Genomic DNA, 16,172 nt, shown 5'->3' with positions numbered 1-16,172 from the left:
AAACATGGGGACACCTGTATCCTGAGGTGGCACAGCAAGCAGTATGGCCACTGGATAACATGTGGAAATTGGGTGGGGCCTTTCTAAACTTTAAGCCTTCACCTCAAAATCATCATCATCAGGATCCTCAACAAGTTGATGCATCGAGCCGGACACGTTGGGGTCCGGGGGGGGAGTGAAATGCTGATTTGGAAAGCTCTATGCTCACCAGAGGCTGCATTCTGGTTATGGCCTTGTGGTCTTAGTTAAAATGGGAGCTGCTCTGAACTGGGGACTCTTCTGGGGTTGTTTTTCTTGTTCTTCTTCTTACAGGAAATCTCGTGTGTCTACAAAATGAAATCCTCTCACTTGACGAGGTCACAGGGTGCTGGCCCACAGCCAGGCACGGGGTTCCTCCACTGCTCTGCCTGTTCCTCCCTGTGAGCCCATCGCTTCCCCCCGGACACTCCTCCTGCATGAATTTCTGTGTGCTGCGAGGAGAGGCCTGGATCTGCTCCTCTCAGTGTCCAGTTTGTGCTACGCTTTGAGAGGGCCAGTATCGTCTTAAGACCTGCTGCAGCCTCCGAATATAAACCCCCCTTTGTTGGGGAGAGGTTGACTTGACTGAGCCGCATGATCAGAGTCAGGTGACAAAATTGGGCATGAAAGCAGAGGAGAATGAGCAGTTGGGTGAGGGCATGAGCTGCTGATCTTGCCTTTTGACAAGCTGCTTTACTGCTCAGGGAAAAATGAGTGCCTGGCCCTCTCCTCTGCTTTGGAGCTTGACCACGGCGTGTTTAACAGGTAAGTCCTCCCGACGTGGAGTTCCTGTTTGCAGGCTGAGCACGGAGCTGGGTAAAGCCATAATGGGATTGTGAAAGCACTGGGCTTCACTGAGTCGGGGTGCTGCAGCTGGCAGGGCAAGGGGGGAAGGCAGGAAAGGAAATAAGTGTTAAATGATAGGCAGTGTTGGAAGTGGGGTGAATACGGTAAATGTAAAACCTTGCTTTTATAAGAAGAAAAAAAAAAAAGGAAAAATAGAGCTGTATTACTCTGCGTATTGAGGACTTGCAGGGGCCTCTTCGTGGCTTTATCTTAAACCCTAAGGAACAGGATGCCTGCCTGTAGGGTGGGAAGGATCACCTCTGTAACCTACCCTGACGTCCCCAAGGCTATTTGAGGCATCACACGTAAAATGACCAATCCTTCAAGTATCCCTGGAGGTACTTTGGTTGATTCACAGTGCTCCTAAAAAAAAAAAAAAGGCTCTAGAAATCAAAATTGCTGCTCCCTGGAAGAGACAATATAAGAGCAGGACAGGAAATGGTTTGTCTGATGAAGCTGAGGTTGTCTGAGTATTGTTTTTTCACACCTGTGACACTATAACTCGTAAAACAAACACACACACTTTATTAGATGCTCCAAACTAGTTTTTTTCAGTCGGCTGACTTCTTTTTTTTTTCTCCAGAAGTTGTTAAAATTAATGTAAAAAGTGCTGGCTACTGGAGGCTGTTGATGGCTACTGAAGTTTTGCGAGCAACTCTTTACTGTTTTAGTAAAGAAATTATTATCAAAGAGTATTTTCAGTTAAAGAAACAATGCATCTTAACAGTACCACCATTTAACACCAGAACCAACCAAACAATGAAAGCTTACATATTCAACTAAAAACCCAAACAACAACAAAATTCACCTCGTTAATGGTAGTCCAAGGTGTTCAAACCCCTGCAGTCTCTGGCTGGCAGAGCTGAGCTGATGGGTAGGGCTGCTCTGTGGGAGATCAGACTGTGATCCCAGCAGTCTGGGAGGTTTTTCCGGGAAAACTGGACAGTGACTTAGTGGTAGTGTTTACCATTAGTTTAATGAATCTTGGGGCTGACTCAGTTCGTTGCCAGAGGCAAGGAAATAGCAGCAGACTGGCTTCAGCCCTTAAGGCAGGGGAGTCAGATGACAGGAATTGTGCACCTCAGTCCTGGGTGGAGGCATGGCCACGGTAGAAGTATCCTCTCTGGGCACTGTGGAGCTGCTCTTCTTGCCTAGGACCAATGCTGGCACTTCCAGGTCACTTGGATTTGAGCCTGGGGCAGATCAATATCCCACAAAATGATCTCTGCTTTAGGGCTACAGCAAAAAAGTGGGCAGTGGCCCAGACAGCTGGGTGTTCATCTGCTTTACTCAGTAGTTGCACAAAGATGGGCTTTAGCACTTGGTGAAGCACAAAGCAGGCATTTCAACAGGAGGGAGCATTCCCATCAAACTCTCTCCACGTGATCTCAGCTTTCTAAGGACTCTTCTGTGCAGTGTCCTGATCTTGCTGTAGAAATTTAATTGGAGTTATCATCAGCTTGGTCTGCATGTTGTTGTTGTTCATACCATGGTGGTTCTAAGCACTGGTACCTGTAGTGCCTGGCCTTGCGTGGACAAAGTTGAGGGACAAATCAAAGGCTGGGGGTGAAGTAGGGTTGGGGAAAAGCCTTCAGGGACTGTGGGTCTGCAGCTGCCTGGCCCTTGTGCTGTCACCCCTCTTCTCACCTTCCTCAACCTACATCCCCCTGTTTGGTGTCAGCTGCAGTTTTGGAGCTTCTTGAAACCCGTAAACTGATTTCTTAAGATAGTCCTTTTGCTTTCCATGCCAAGGGGCACTCAGTTGTGTGGGGGTTTAGCACATGTGTGCTGGTTGGAAGAGCATGTTCACATGGTATCAGCCCTGGTCTCATACTGGTGCTGTATAAGGTTGGATGTTTTCAGAAGCTGCAGTTGCTACTAAGTAAATCCCTGCCCTGAGTTCCTGACCCCAGCTGATGGGGCTGACTGACCTCAGTTGCTGTGGCAGGAGCTGCCTGTTTTGGTTCTGCTTTGCTTCCTTTGCTTAGTACCACACTACTAAAGTAAAACCCAAGCTGTTTAATTTCATGGGTCTCTCCTCTGTTCAGAAACTGGAAGATGTCCCCCATGCCTGTGACAAGAGATGGCTTCCATGAGCAGAAGACATTTCAGTCCACCACATATCATGGCAAAACAACTTGAGCTGCAGTAACATCTCCTTTCTCTGCAGATTACAGCTATCCTCTCTCTAGTGGGGGATTTCAGAATCAAAGCAAGTCTTGGCCTGCAGGTTCCCTTCTGGCTACTGGATATATCTCTAGACAGTTTTAAAAGATCCCAAACCCATGACTTTTCTTGGCTGATCCATTTAAGGGAGAAGGGATAAAACAGCCAGCTACTTGACAAGCATCTTAAATCAGATTGTCATGAGCTCTCAGTGTAAACTGTCTCAAGGAGCTAACCAGACTGAGTGCTTCTGGCAGTTCTCACACCCTTTTATCTGGGAGAGTCAGGCCTCCTGGACATTGGTATCTACTTAGTTTGTGGCCTCATGGACCCATTAATTTAGCTCCTTGATAAGTCTCTTGTGTGCCAGGGATGCTCAGATGCTGACTCAGATCCTTGCTCTGTAGTGAATCACAGCAGATGGGAGCTTCTGGATGTCAGACAAGGACACATGGTTTAAGTAGTTGATAAAGACCTAATGGGAAGCCACCAACCGAGGGAGAACAATAATTTTGCCACTTCTTATGTTTTTTTTCTTCTCTTAGGTATTGCTTTAGGCCAGACAATCAGCACTGAGGTTTCTATTGCATCAACACCAGTGCCTCCCAGTACACCCAGCACTGAGGTCCCTATTGCATCAAGCCCAGCATCTCCCAGTGCAAGCACCACTGCAGCCTCTGCTCCCCCAGCTGCCACTGCTGGATTGGCATCAACCGCTGCAAACCTTGTATCGTCCACAGCAGCTCCATCTGCTGATCCAAGCACCATAACCCCTGCTCAGGCTCTGCCCACCACCACAGATGTGACCATCCTCAGCTCTGGCAGCACAGCTGCCTCTCGAGTACCTACAGGACCAGTGGGTGCATCTGCTGGTGCCTCAACGTCCCCTCCAGGAGTGGCCACGTCTCCCGGGGTCCCGTCGGCAGCTCCGTCCCTCACCACCCCTCAGCCCTCCAACTGCAGCAGAGTGAACGTGACAGCCTGTTCCTCCTGCCCCCCAGGGACATTCCCCAACGAAGGTAAGAGTCCCTGCTCGCCCTGGATCCCGTGTGAGATGGAAAAGTGACTTGTCAGGGGAGGTGACACCAGCACGTGTTCTTATGTTGGAAACTTGGACAGGCAGCAGGAGAGGGAGATAATTCATCGCACCTTTCTGACATTAAAGACTTGGCCTTCTCTGGCCTTGTGCTGTTGGTCTTCCCGAGGCTTCCCAGTGGGATGACAAAGCAAAGGATTGTGGCACAAAATGTAACACAAGTGTAACTCGATTTATCGGGAGAAAGATGTTATTTTTAGATACATTGCCAAATACAAGGTCAGCTTCCAGCTGTCTTGAATGTTTGAAAGAGAATCTCTGCTACAGAAACAGCCTTTTCCCTTGGGCTTGAGAAAATACTTGATCAACTTCTGTTGTGGTCGGGAGTGCATAATATTACCTTTTCCAGAAGTTATTTATGTTGTAACATGGTTGGGTTTTGTTTTCAAACACAACTACCCCACAAAAAAAAATCTCAAAAAACCCCAAAAACAAAAACCCACCACCAACAAAAAAGAATTCTCTAAAATAAAATCCATGTACTTTTTGCTTACACCTCCCACCCTGCTGCAGGGCACTTTCAAAAAGGGGAGTAAGCAGCTCTGATGTTTAGGATGAATCTGCAGAGGACAGGAGTTAATTCCCACCTCCCTTGTGTGCAGAACATTCATCCACAGGTTCTTCTCCTCTTGCCTGTGCTTGATTGTGCAGCACCCAGGACTGGCTCCTGCAAGTAGTGGGCTGGCAGGTCTGACATGTTCAGCTACAGCAAATCCCTCCCAATTACTCTGCATGGTTTGGATTTGTTTTGAGAAGCAGAGAGGGATAGAGTTTGCCTGGTGGGAATGCCATGATACCTGTGCTCAGAGAAAAGCTGTTACTGCTTAAGGCATATCCTCTGCTCCAGGGTTTTACTCATCAGTTCTGCTTCCTGCAAGCTTAAGTTATCAGTAATTCAAAGGTTTGGGTTTTCTTGGGATTTTTTTATTTGTGTGTTGGAGGAAAAACAAGGAAAATGTTCCTGTCCCCTCAAATTAAAGGAGGAAAAAGCAGTGACCTTAACTACTGGAAATCCACATTAATAGACTTGACACCTTAGATCATCTTAGAGCTGTTCTTCAGCTTGCTAATGATGCACAGCAGCATAATTAGCATTAATATTGCAGTTCCTACATTCTGAGGGTGCCTTGCCAGAGGGGCTGCATCCCAACCCTTCTGTGTTCATGGCAGTGACCCGTCCTGACGAGCACAGGGCTTTCACTCAAGTCTTGCAGCCCTGATCCTGACTTTTTGTTCCAATTTAGGCACCTTGAGCTGCTCATGCTGTGCAGGGGGCTCGTGCACAGACCCTAGTGCCTGCAGCTCCTGCCCACCAGGCCACTACCAGCCCCAAAGTGGGCAATCATCCTGCCTGCCCTGCCCACAGGGGTCTTACACCAGGTAAGTGACTGAGCCCGTGGCATGGTGGGAGGTGGATGCTATTCCTCAAAACACTTCCCAGCTGGCTAAATCTCCTTCTTTGGGCTATAGGAAGAGTGCTGCAAGGGTTGTTTCTCATAGGCTAAATTCTCCTCATCAGGAAACCTTGGTGTGGATATCCTGGTGCTGAGGGCTGCCCAGTGGCTACTCCATCCCTCTGCAGGCTACCCTTTTATACCCTCATGGTCTTTTGTGTGTACTAGGGGGGAACAAGTCTGTGTTGTGATGAGGGGACACTTGGGAATGAGGTCTGGCTTCATCTTCTCATCTTTTCTCTAGGATATCTCTGGCCAATGGGCTCCATCTCTGTGCTTTGCTTGAGTATTTTCTCAATCCCTGTTTTCTTGCCCCCAAGGGATCTCATTACATTTAAGTTGCTGGCATCTAAAGCAATATCCTCAGCTGACAGGGTGTGGAAAAGCTGACAAGACATCCCAGACAGAAACTCTGCCTTGCAGTCTCACCAGGCTGCCTCATCCACTTGTGCATCATGCTGTACAAGTCCTCTGGCTGCAGGGACATGTGGATGTGCTGCTCTCCCCATTTTCCATCAGGTTTTCCCTTGTCTGCAACCAGTGGGTTCTGTCCCTCAGGTGGTTGCAAGGACAGAAGGGGTGGTCAGAGCTTCCTAGGACAGTGTCCATCACAGAGCAGCTCCATTTGGATCAGTCCTGGGGAGGGGGAACAAAATCTGCAGGGAAGAGTGACCCAACTGTGCAGTTTGTTTGCAGCAGCCCCTGAATTTGGGGTGCCAGCATCCTCCCCCTTCTTGCAGTTTGTGCTGTGAGGACCTACCTTAAAACTTTACACCCAAATTGCTTTAAAAAACCAACCAGGAGCAGTCCCCAGGGCACCACACAGCTGCTGCTGTCGGGATGTGGGAGAGGGCAACACGGAGCCAGGGACCAGAGAGGGTCGGTGAGTGGTGTTGGGTCTGTGTGTGCCAGAGCAGGGACATGGATATGGGGGATATGGAGACTGGGGGTTCTGGGGGGTGCAGTGTGTGCATGGCCATCTCTGTGGCAGCTGTCTGGGCCTTGGGGCTGCGATGGGATCATTTCACATTTTTGTGGTATTTGGAGAATCCAGCCTCCCCGGAGCCTTGAGCGGCTCTGGCTGCCACGGGCCCTGTGTTGGTTTGTTTTAAGCAAAGCATTTGCTCTGTTTCCAACTGATTTTTGTTTTGTTTTGTTTTGTTTTTTTCCTGCAAATCTCGGTCAGTCTGGGGGTTTCTGAAGGAATTAAAGAGCACATCCTTGTTTTCCTCCAAAGCATCCCTGAGAATGTTAACAAATTCTTATACCCCCATGCTTGTTGAGGGGGGTTTGGCTCTGTCAGTGATGAATGTAATAGCTTCCTCTTTCCCTCATTTCCTTCCCTCCTCCTAGAGGTCTAACATATTGCATCCCCTTTCCTACAGTCCCTGTTATTTGAGGTCAGGGCTCTCTCACACGTCACTGCCTGTGGTTTAGCTTCTGATTTCCGACAATGGAGCAACTCTTCTTGAAATGGCTGATGGATGCTGAACAGCAAACACCTTTCCAATTCAATTTAATATTCAAATGTGGATTTAAGAGTCTGACTATAAACCAAGGGTTTTTTAAGCCTGGCCACAATGTATTCTTCAAGACCTTCAATTCAGGCCTTCCCTTTCCACGTAGCTCACAGGCACAGGGCATCTCTAATGTTAATAATACAGGAATATTTTTTTTTCAGCGGACCTTTAACATTCAGGCCAGTTCACAATAATGTTTTTCTACCTGAATTCCTGCTTTATAATGACTCTATTTCTAGACTTGTCAGTGTTGTGCTCTGCTCTCTCCTCTCCAAGCAGATAGAGGCTCGGGTGACCTAAAATAGCATTCCCCTCTGCTCCCTTCTCTCCCAGCTTCCCAAGGAGCACCATGTGCCTTCCCTGCCCTCCTGGCCATTTTGCTGATGAGTCTGGGGCTGCAGCCTGCAGAGCATGTGAGCAAGGTAGGCTTTGGTCTGTATTCAACCCAAATGCATTTTCATCAGGCTACCTGATGCTTTTTCCCAGGGCCAGATGCAATTACCAGGTAACTTAAAAGCACCGAAGGGTAAACAGGTTATTTTGTTCAGGCTAAAAATAACACAGCAGATCCCTTCCCATTCTGCTATTGACATTTTTATGAAAATGAAAAGAACAGAGCTTGGAGTCAAGCTTGTGTTTCCAACAAGCTAATGCTAACACTGCAGTGAAAATCAGGAAAGGAGGTTTATGAAATTCAGTTATAGCACAAGGGGGAGGGGTGTGTCAGGAAAATAAAGTATTCCTTCATTTTTAATGGCAAAGATGAGTCTAAATCATCTTTGCTTTCACTTAGGCAATCTTCTGCAGCCTGAGTATTAAGTGTAATGCTCTCCTTATTCCCCAGGTGTTAAAACTGGAGTTTCAGTGAGGTGCTTTGCACCTGGGTGATGCCACACGAGCCTGGTACAATGTGTTTGCAGATGAGGTAACAGCGTGTGCAGAACAGAACAGCATTTACTTATGCCTAATTAACACATGCAGTGCAACAGCTATTCTGCACTAGAATGGGGTGCTGCTCGAACATGCACAGCTGTTCTTTGGAAAATCCTCCCACTGAACCACTGGGTTGGTACCTAAACCTTGGCTGTCACTTGCTAATTTCAGGAGGAACAAAGTCTGGCTGGTGACAGCAAGGAGGTCTGTTGCTCCCTTTACTCAGCAGATTTGAACACTGTGTTAGGTCACAAGGGAGTCTGTGGGGGTGGCCCCTAAATCCTGCAATTATAAATGTAAAAATATCCTTTTTCCCTGCAGGGAGAGGGAGGTGGGTTTGGTTTGATCCTCTCTGCTGCAGCCCCTGCTGTTTGGTGCAAATCTGTGTGGATTTGAGGCAGATCTTACCCACACTGCTTTCAGCTCCTCTCTGAACGTTAGTTTTGTCCAATGTGGCCCCACGGCCGTGATAATTTTTGTGCATCATCAGGTTCCTTCCCAAAACCTCCTGAATTCCCAGGTGCTGTTCTCCTGGCTTTCCTGCTGGTGTGGCAGGACTCACAACTGGGGTCCTGCCAGCCCCTGCCCACACCATGGCCACTTTGGGGCACTTCACTCCTTGTTGTGCCTTGGGAAGGGTCAGTATGTGTCCTCCTGCCCATGAGGGTCCTCATGGTGCAGGGAAGGAGGGGGAGTGAGTAGCTAATTCCTGCACCAGCAGAGCCATCCTGGTTGGTGGGTCTTGTGTCCTTCCCCTTGGGGGCAACGAGATGCACCCCAGACTTCCTGGGATGAGGGAACTCCTGGAAGGGCTGGGGTGACCAGAGGGATTTCCTCAGGTCAGAGGCTTGCTCCAGCTGAAGAACCCAGGAGATGGCACTGGGATTACCTATTCCAGCTTCATTCCAGTTCAACCTGTGGTGCTGGGAAGGGTGACAGATCTCTCTGTTTCCCTGGTGAGGTTTTGGATGTGAGAGTGACACCAGGGCAATCTGCCTGATCCCTCCATGCATCCCTCAGTGTGGAAGAGGGCAGTAGGGAACTTCTGTTGCTCTTTCAGAGCTTTTGACAAATAGAACCCCAAATATCCTGAAATAGCCCATGAAATGCCACCTGAAGCATGTTATGGGGATTTATTTTGTTGCTTGTAAAACGAAGATGAGCAAATACACAACAATGTGTGGCAGTGATGTGGAGGCAAGACCCTGAAGCCTTACTTTACTCTTTTTCAGGTTATTTTAGCTCCAAGCAAAACTCATCTTTTTGTCTTCCTTGCCTGCCGGGATCATTTTGCAAGTAAGAAGCCTCCTGGGACACTGGCTCTCAGGCAGACAGGGAGAGGGGTGTTTCTTTTGGCCACTGAGCTGCAACCACCAGTGCAGTGGCCAAAGACAAGTCATCTGCCACTTCAGCTGTGGAGATGTTAGTGCTGACCCTGGTGAGAGAGGGATGGTACAATGAGGGGAGGATCCTGGCTGGATGCAGAGGTCCTCTGGGATGAGGTGGCAGAGAATCAGCTCACAACCTGCCTTCCCCATTCCCACTTTCCATCATCACTGCGTTTCATGGGCACTGCACACCCCTGGGATCAGACTGATACTGGCACAGAGATGGAGCTGAGAGTTGCTCTGGGCTTTACAGGTCAAAACTGAGCCGGTAGTTTGTTTATCCTGAATCAGGGTGAGCAGAAGGCAGTGGAAAAAGTACCCTTGCTGAGCTGTCACCCTGGGGTGGGAGGGAAAACCTGAAGGAGGTCCTGGCAGGTACCTCATGATGGGCCTTGACCTACTGCGTAGGGATGCCTGCACAGGGGTTGGGGTGTTTATGTCCAAAGCAGGAGAACTGGCATATGGATACTTACCTTCCTTCTGATTTCCCTTGAGCTCATTTGTCCTATGTTATGCAGCAGATCTCTGCTGAACCCTGCTTAAATTGCTATGGGACTTAACCCAGGGCTTAACCAGCTGTATTGCAGGTCTAGCCAAGTTCTAACCAGTTCCAGCCAAGGAATGCCAGATAAGGCAAAGTGACTTCTGGGTAGCAAGTTCTTACAGGTTTCATTCAAATAAGCAGTCAGAGAAGACAGAAATGCCATCATGTGCCCAGCCCTAGTTAGACATGTGTCCAAGGCCAGGCTGGATGGGGCTTTGAGCAACCTGGTCTAGTGGGAGGTGTTCCAGTTGGCATTAGATAATCTTTAAGGTCCCTTCCAACCCAGACCATTCTAGGAATCTATGGTTGCATGCAAGGAACTGCACTGGAGACAGACACTGTGGATGCCCATAAAATGGGAAAAGCTTAGTTCCCAGTAGACCCTGAAGAGTCCAGTCTATACATACATAAGAGCTGGCTTTTGTGGGCTGGGCTGGCCTTGGAAGTGCTTGTCCTACAGCATGTCCTGCCTCCTCTCCCCTCCCAGCACCACCAGCTGCACGGCCTGTCTGCCTTGTCCTGGGGGGCAAGAGGCTCCTCGGGAGGCGTCGGAGGACTGTGTGCCCTGCCAGCCAGGTAACTCTGCAGGGAGGGTGGGGCTGGGCTATCCTGTCTGGGAACACATGGCTTCACTGCCAGTGGAAGTGGCTTATTCCCGAGACTCCTCCCATTGGACCTGGAGGCTGTGCCTCCCTGCCCTGGCTGGCGGCTGCAGAGCAAAGCAGTGAGGGCTGGTGCTGGGGCGTTTGACTTGCTGGTGGAGGCTCTGCCTGTGCCAGACCTTCCTGCCGAGGTTAATGGCTTGGAGGGAGGGCTGGACCCTGGCACGCCAGGGCACCCAAAGCCAGGCTGGATACATAGTTCTGGCTAAAAAGCATCTTCATCAGTGGTGGTGGCTTTGCTGAGGAAAGCACAGAAGGGGGGATGCTCTGCACTGGCAGCAGCCTGGGGCAAAGGGGACAGTCAGAGAGGGGATGTGAGGACACGGCCCTGCGGGAGGGCAGAGCGCTCTGGGCACCCCCAGTGGCCATGGCCAGCCTCCACTCTGGACACAGCACCAGGGGTTTCTTGTAACCAAGTTTTAAACGTGCAGAAAACCATTTACCGCTTTGAGACTTGGAACCTCTGTGACCCGTCGTTCCCACAAAGCTTAGGAAACCAAGCTGTGCTTTGAACTGTGCTCAGCAAGTTTCAAACAGCTGGAAGAGATGTTTGAATCCAGAACTGGAGTGGATGAAACACTGGTGACCTCCAGCTCCAACCTCCCATCTGCTTTAAAGCCAGAGCTCACAACTAAATCCTTCCCCCACCTACTCCTACTCACACCTACTCTTTGCCAAGGTCTGACCCCAGATATTCTTTAGTCCCTCTGTCCCTGTTTGTTCTGTTCTGCCCCTTTGCCACCGACCCAGGACCAAAGGCCAGGCTCAGTTTTTGTTATGCACATAAGTCTTTAATGCTCTTTCTCCTTGTGGCTTTGAAAACTAAATCATCCATATGCAATTGCAAAGGTCCTGGGGTCTAGTCCCAGATCTTAATTTTGCGCTTATTTGCTCTTTAGGTACATTCAAAGGTCCAAATGACAGCAGGTGCAAGGTCTGCAGGACAGGAGAGTACCAATTACAGCGGGGCAAGGAGAGCTGTGACCTGTGCCCAGAGAATCATTACTGCCCTGTGAGTCCCCATCAGCTGGTGGAATAGCCTGGGTTAACAACAGAGCTGTCCCATGACAAACCAAATACACTTAAATTAACTTTTTTTTCTTTTTTAATCTGAGCTTCTTTCCTTTTTTTAAACGGAAAGAGCCCTGATGGAGGGAGATGGTTAAAATTATGACACCAGGAGGGTGGTTTTTTGCTACCCCTGGAGCTGCCCACTCTCCCTGGGCCATCAGGGGATGGTGTGTCCATTAATGAGGGGGTTGATGTATGGACTTGCTGCGTAATGACACCTTCTGCTCTTCCCCTACTCTAACACCACAGGGGCAGACAGGCTGAATTTAATGACAGCAGGTTCATTTTTTGGTTATTTTTCTTCTGGATTTTCCTTTTCAATGCTACAGTGTCACCTCCCTTTGCACTAGTTACCTTCTGCAGTTTGCTGGTGCTGAGTTACTTCTTCTCTTGGGCAGAGCCCAGATGTGAACCCGGTCAAGTGCCCTCCTGATGCCTTCTGCCCCCGGGGCAGCACAGAGCCCACCTACTGCATGGAGCTCTTCCTATACAAGGCAGGGGACTCCTGCCAGCTGACCCCTGTGATGATTGTTCTCCTGGCCACCTTCTCTGCAGGTGAGCATCAGTCTTCTCTGTCCTGTGGTAAAACTAGACACCCCTCTGCAGCTGACCACCTTTCTGTTAAACCAAGTATTCTCTGGATGGTGTATTTCATGTTTCTGGGAATCTGGATTGCTAATGAAGGTCTTTCTGGCTGCTTTCAAGGCCAGTGATAATCCTTTCCCTGTTGATATGTGTTAACAGCTGTACTTTTTCTGGAGTAAGGCTGAATGCTTGTTGTCTGTCCCTGGGAAGCAGGTGTGCATATGGACCCCACATCGGGAATTTCTTGACTGCCCAAAAGTAGGAAATAAGGCCAATTTCCTTTTGGTATGAGACTTTGCTTCCTGAAAGCATTTCTGCCTTAACTTCTGCCACAGCATCCAGCAGGACTGGGGGCTGCCAGCTCGTGCACTGTTGCTTGTATTGATGCCATAGTGCACCTTGTAACCAGCAGATGAGACAGCCAGCACCTGCTGAGTGTGGGGAGCATCCCTCTTCCCAAGTGCCACCTGCTGGAATTAGCTCACTAGGGCAAGCCAATGCATGGATGAGCTTTTCTGCTGGGAAGCTGCACCATGAACAATCATTCCAAGACAATGTATTTGCATTTGTAGTCTTAGCAAAGGGAAAAATAGAGTTCTGCTGGTTTTAATCAATGTTGAGGGGAGGTTTAATTGGAGAGTCATGATGAAAATGGGCAACTATTACTGCTATGGATTGCAAAAAGGGCAGGTGAGGAAGCTGGGAAGAGGGATTTGTCTCCTGTGCCCTGGCAAATGAAAAGAAATTCTTAAGTGTCACTTAACGCTACCAGAGAAAAAAGTCTTGTGTCAAGAGAGCTAAGTCACAGAGATGACTAAGCCATCAGAGGATAAGGAATATCCAATAACCCTCATATCCATGGCTTTCTGTGTTTCAAGTGTGTGTTATGTACCTCCTGAAGACCCATTCTCCACTCAGCTCACTGTTGTTAAAAGGCAGGGGGAGATAAAATAGATGTGCTGTTCCCCACAGTGAGCAAAGCTCCTTCTCCAACAATAAAGCAGCGAAAGTCCCCATCAAGCTCCTCTCCTGGTGGCTGAGGAGAGGACTCCATGGATACATAGAGGAGACAAGGACAGCAGGGTCTGGAGAAGCTCTAACAGCACTGGCTGACTGCTTGTCTCCCAAGAGCTGAAATGCCTGGTGGGAGCAGATGAGGGTTGTTCTCACAGGCTGTGGCTCGGAGCCATGTGAAAGCTCCTCCACTGACCCCTATCCCCCTCATGCCAGGCTGTAGTCCAAAAATCTGCCAGATGCCATTTGAAGCGAATATTAATTTGAAAAAGTAGATTAAAATGAAGTGTATGAAAAGCCCGTCCACAGAGGCCCACAATGGCCCATTAACCAGCATTTCTGATAAACAAGTCCGAGGGTGAGAGAACAGCATTCCCCGGTGCAGTCCCGCCTCTCCCAGAGCTTGCTACAAGGAGGGGGAAAGGAAACAGCCCACACAGGAAAACACGAGTATTTCATGGCTGGTCTCACAGATCAAGTGTTTAGCATGAGACTGTCTGCTCATGCAGCCTAAATTTGGGCATATTTGTCTGGCCATATTGCATCACAGCGACAGATCTGTGCTCTTCTGTTCAGATCAATTTTCTCTGATGATGCTTCTGCCAGAAACAAACGAACAGAATGTCGCAGTACTTGAGATTTGCCAATTATTTCCATGTCTATGCCCAATCTAAAAGTAATTTTTCCTGACAGCCCTGATGATCTCAGTCTAGACTCAAAAGTTAATCTAGGTTAGTTACTTCTTGTGCCTCAGTGTGAGCGCTGCTCAGAGCAAACTAATTTCTCAACAAGAGTCTTTGGTGGGATCTGCAGTGGATAGGATGCCAAGTAGAAAAGAACAGTTCCATGGAGCAGAAAGCTAATGGGAGTAGGAAAGCAAGTTACTGAAGTATTTCATTAAACCCTGCCATTATTCCCTGCAGCTTCCAGAGCAAAGCTGAAATGCCGGAGTATTTATTATTATTGCCAGACAAACCTCTTTTTGGTGGTTTATTTTGAGGGTTTTTTTGGGGGGGTATGGGAGAGGCAGAGTACGTAGGAGAAAAAAACCCTTATGTTACTGGAAGAGAATATCTGGGTTGGGAAGCCTCAGAGCAAACATCACCTGGTGCTTTCTTTACCTTCCCATCTGAGAATGACTACCATTCCTCTCTTTCCAGGTGGAATCTTTGTTATCTTTCTAATAATTCTGAGAAGGCGGCAAGACTCTGGCAGGAAATCACTGAAGTCTCTGTTGCTGCCCCGAGGCTCAGGACGACACTCGACTTATGGGGGCATGGAGCACACAGAACCAGTCTATGCTGGATGGTAGCACAGGACAGGCCACCAGCAGGCACCTGCCTCTCCTTTGCCTGGGGCAAAACAGATGTGTGTGTGTGCATGGGCAAGGTGTTTAACCACAAGCAACTTATTTCTGTATAGGCAAAATAAGTGCTGAGAAATAAAACTCAGTTTTTGAGTTGTGGCTGCTTGTGCGAACCAACCCAGCTGCCTGCTCTGCCACACTGGCCTGATGTGTTCCCCTTTCAATTCCTGGCTTCATTCACAAGTAAATACTTTTCTCCTTTCCCAGGGGGAAAAAAACCCAAACAGAAGCAAACAATTACGTCTCTCTCTCCATTTCAATAGTCATCTCAACAGAGGGAGGACTGACCACTCCAGCTATTGAAGTTCCTGTGACACAACACTCCCTTCCACCCGAGCATGAATTAACATGAATGTGCTTCTTTTTACTAATATGTCATTTGTATTTTTTTTCTCATTATCAAATGGGTATGTCAAGGGAAGGAAAAAGCTTTCCCTTTTCTCTCAGCTGTGAGCAAATGTGCAACTAAAATAACGGTTGATTTTGGGACAAATACATCTCTTTTGTTTCCTGCTGTAAGGTGGTCCTTCATACTAGAACTACAAAAGCAACTCAAAGGGAGCAGCATGGTGCAGGCACAGAAAATGCCTTGCAGATTTTTGCATGCTGAGGAGATGGGCCTTTATGAGACCCATTCCCTAAATGCCCATGCAAAGTTCCTTCCCTGGTCCTGGACACTTGATTCATCCCCCACCCATGAGAGCAGCAGGTCTGGTTTCTACCTGTTTGCTCTACCACTCCAAGCCTTCTCCTGTGCACCCAGCCCAGTTTAACCATCTTGTTAAACTGATGTGATTTGTGTTTTACAGGGATGATTTCAAAGTGTGTAGTTGGGTGACTCTTCTCTTTTTAAACTTGCTTTTGCTGTATTTTCCCTACTGTGCTTTTTCTCTCAGTGATATGTGGTCAGTGCCCCAGGCACTCAGAAATGCCATTGACTGTACTGGAGTCAGGTTCAACTGCTCCATGAAACCAGTACCTGGGGCCTCTTAACCTTCCCACCTTCCTTTTCCTCCTATAGTGATGTGCACACACGTGCTGTGTAAGCCCAGACAGACCAGCCAGCTGTGACCCTTCGTGTCAGGGCTGTGCTTCACCAGCTCTGTGAGTGCTTGTAAAAATAGTACCTACTATGAAAAGATCCACGCTTTCAAATGACTCTGCACTGAGGTGGGAGCAGGTGGTACTTCTACTTCAGTCTTGCACTAATGGGCCCCTGGAGCAGCTCAGTCGGCTGAATAACCCAGCTGTGGGGGGTTAAGTGGTTCCTGCCCTCAGCTGCTCATCCTCTCCCCAGGGGAGGTGTTAGTGTGTTTCAAAAAATATATAAAATATATCAGTGCTCTGATCTCTCTCAGCTATGTCAGATGAATAAATGGATGGCAAGAGAGGTACATCTGCCATTGGAGACAGACAGGTTGCCCAGAGAAACTGTGGATGCCTCATCCCGGGCAGTGTTCAAGGCCAGGTTGGATGGGAATTTGAGCAACCTGATCTAGTGGAAGGTGT

At 48.5% G+C, this 16,172-nt stretch overlaps 2 protein-coding genes across 2 annotated transcripts; both read left to right on the top strand.

Moving 5' to 3' along the window:
- The first annotated feature begins 405 nt into the window (after window positions 1-405).
- LOC108639246 (mucin-1-like) lies at window positions 406-4,096 on the top strand. Its single transcript, XM_018070592.2, has 2 exons — window positions 406-783; window positions 3,576-4,096. The coding sequence occupies exons 1-2, from the start codon at window positions 729-731 to the stop codon at window positions 4,094-4,096; spliced, it is 576 nt and encodes a 191-aa protein (XP_017926081.1). The 5' UTR covers window positions 406-728.
- Window positions 4,097-5,367: 1,271 nt separating this feature from the next.
- LOC108640300 (signal peptide, CUB and EGF-like domain-containing protein 2) lies at window positions 5,368-15,098 on the top strand. Its single transcript, XM_018076164.2, has 7 exons — window positions 5,368-5,506; window positions 7,434-7,522; window positions 9,266-9,329; window positions 10,453-10,541; window positions 11,527-11,639; window positions 12,097-12,253; window positions 14,458-15,098. The coding sequence occupies exons 2-7, from the start codon at window positions 7,450-7,452 to the stop codon at window positions 14,607-14,609; spliced, it is 648 nt and encodes a 215-aa protein (XP_017931653.1). The 5' UTR covers window positions 5,368-5,506; window positions 7,434-7,449; the 3' UTR covers window positions 14,610-15,098.
- The last annotated feature ends 1,074 nt before the right edge of the window (window positions 15,099-16,172 follow it).

Source organism: Manacus vitellinus, unplaced genomic scaffold (assembly GCF_001715985.3).
Source record: "Manacus vitellinus isolate BGI_N305 unplaced genomic scaffold, ASM171598v3 scaffold_0_pilon, whole genome shotgun sequence".
NCBI classification, from domain to species: Eukaryota; Metazoa; Chordata; class Aves; order Passeriformes; family Pipridae; genus Manacus; species Manacus vitellinus.
The sequence above is the reverse complement of the archived record's forward strand: the minus strand, read 5'-3'. Positions and strand labels throughout refer to the sequence as shown.

Coding starts and splice junctions, on each gene's coding strand:
- LOC108640300 (XM_018076164.2), top strand. CDS start 7,450: ATGTGCCTTCCCTGCCCTCCTGGCCATTTTGCTGATGAGTCTGGGGCT. Junction 9,330..10,452: donor CTGCCGGGATCATTTTGCAA/GTAAGAAGCCTC, acceptor CTCCCCTCCCAG/CACCACCAGCTGCACGGCCT. Junction 11,640..12,096: donor CAGAGAATCATTACTGCCCT/GTGAGTCCCCAT, acceptor TCTCTTGGGCAG/AGCCCAGATGTGAACCCGGT.
- LOC108639246 (XM_018070592.2), top strand. CDS start 729: ATGAGTGCCTGGCCCTCTCCTCTGCTTTGGAGCTTGACCACGGCGTGT. Junction 784..3,575: donor GACCACGGCGTGTTTAACAG/GTAAGTCCTCCC, acceptor TTCTTCTCTTAG/GTATTGCTTTAGGCCAGACA.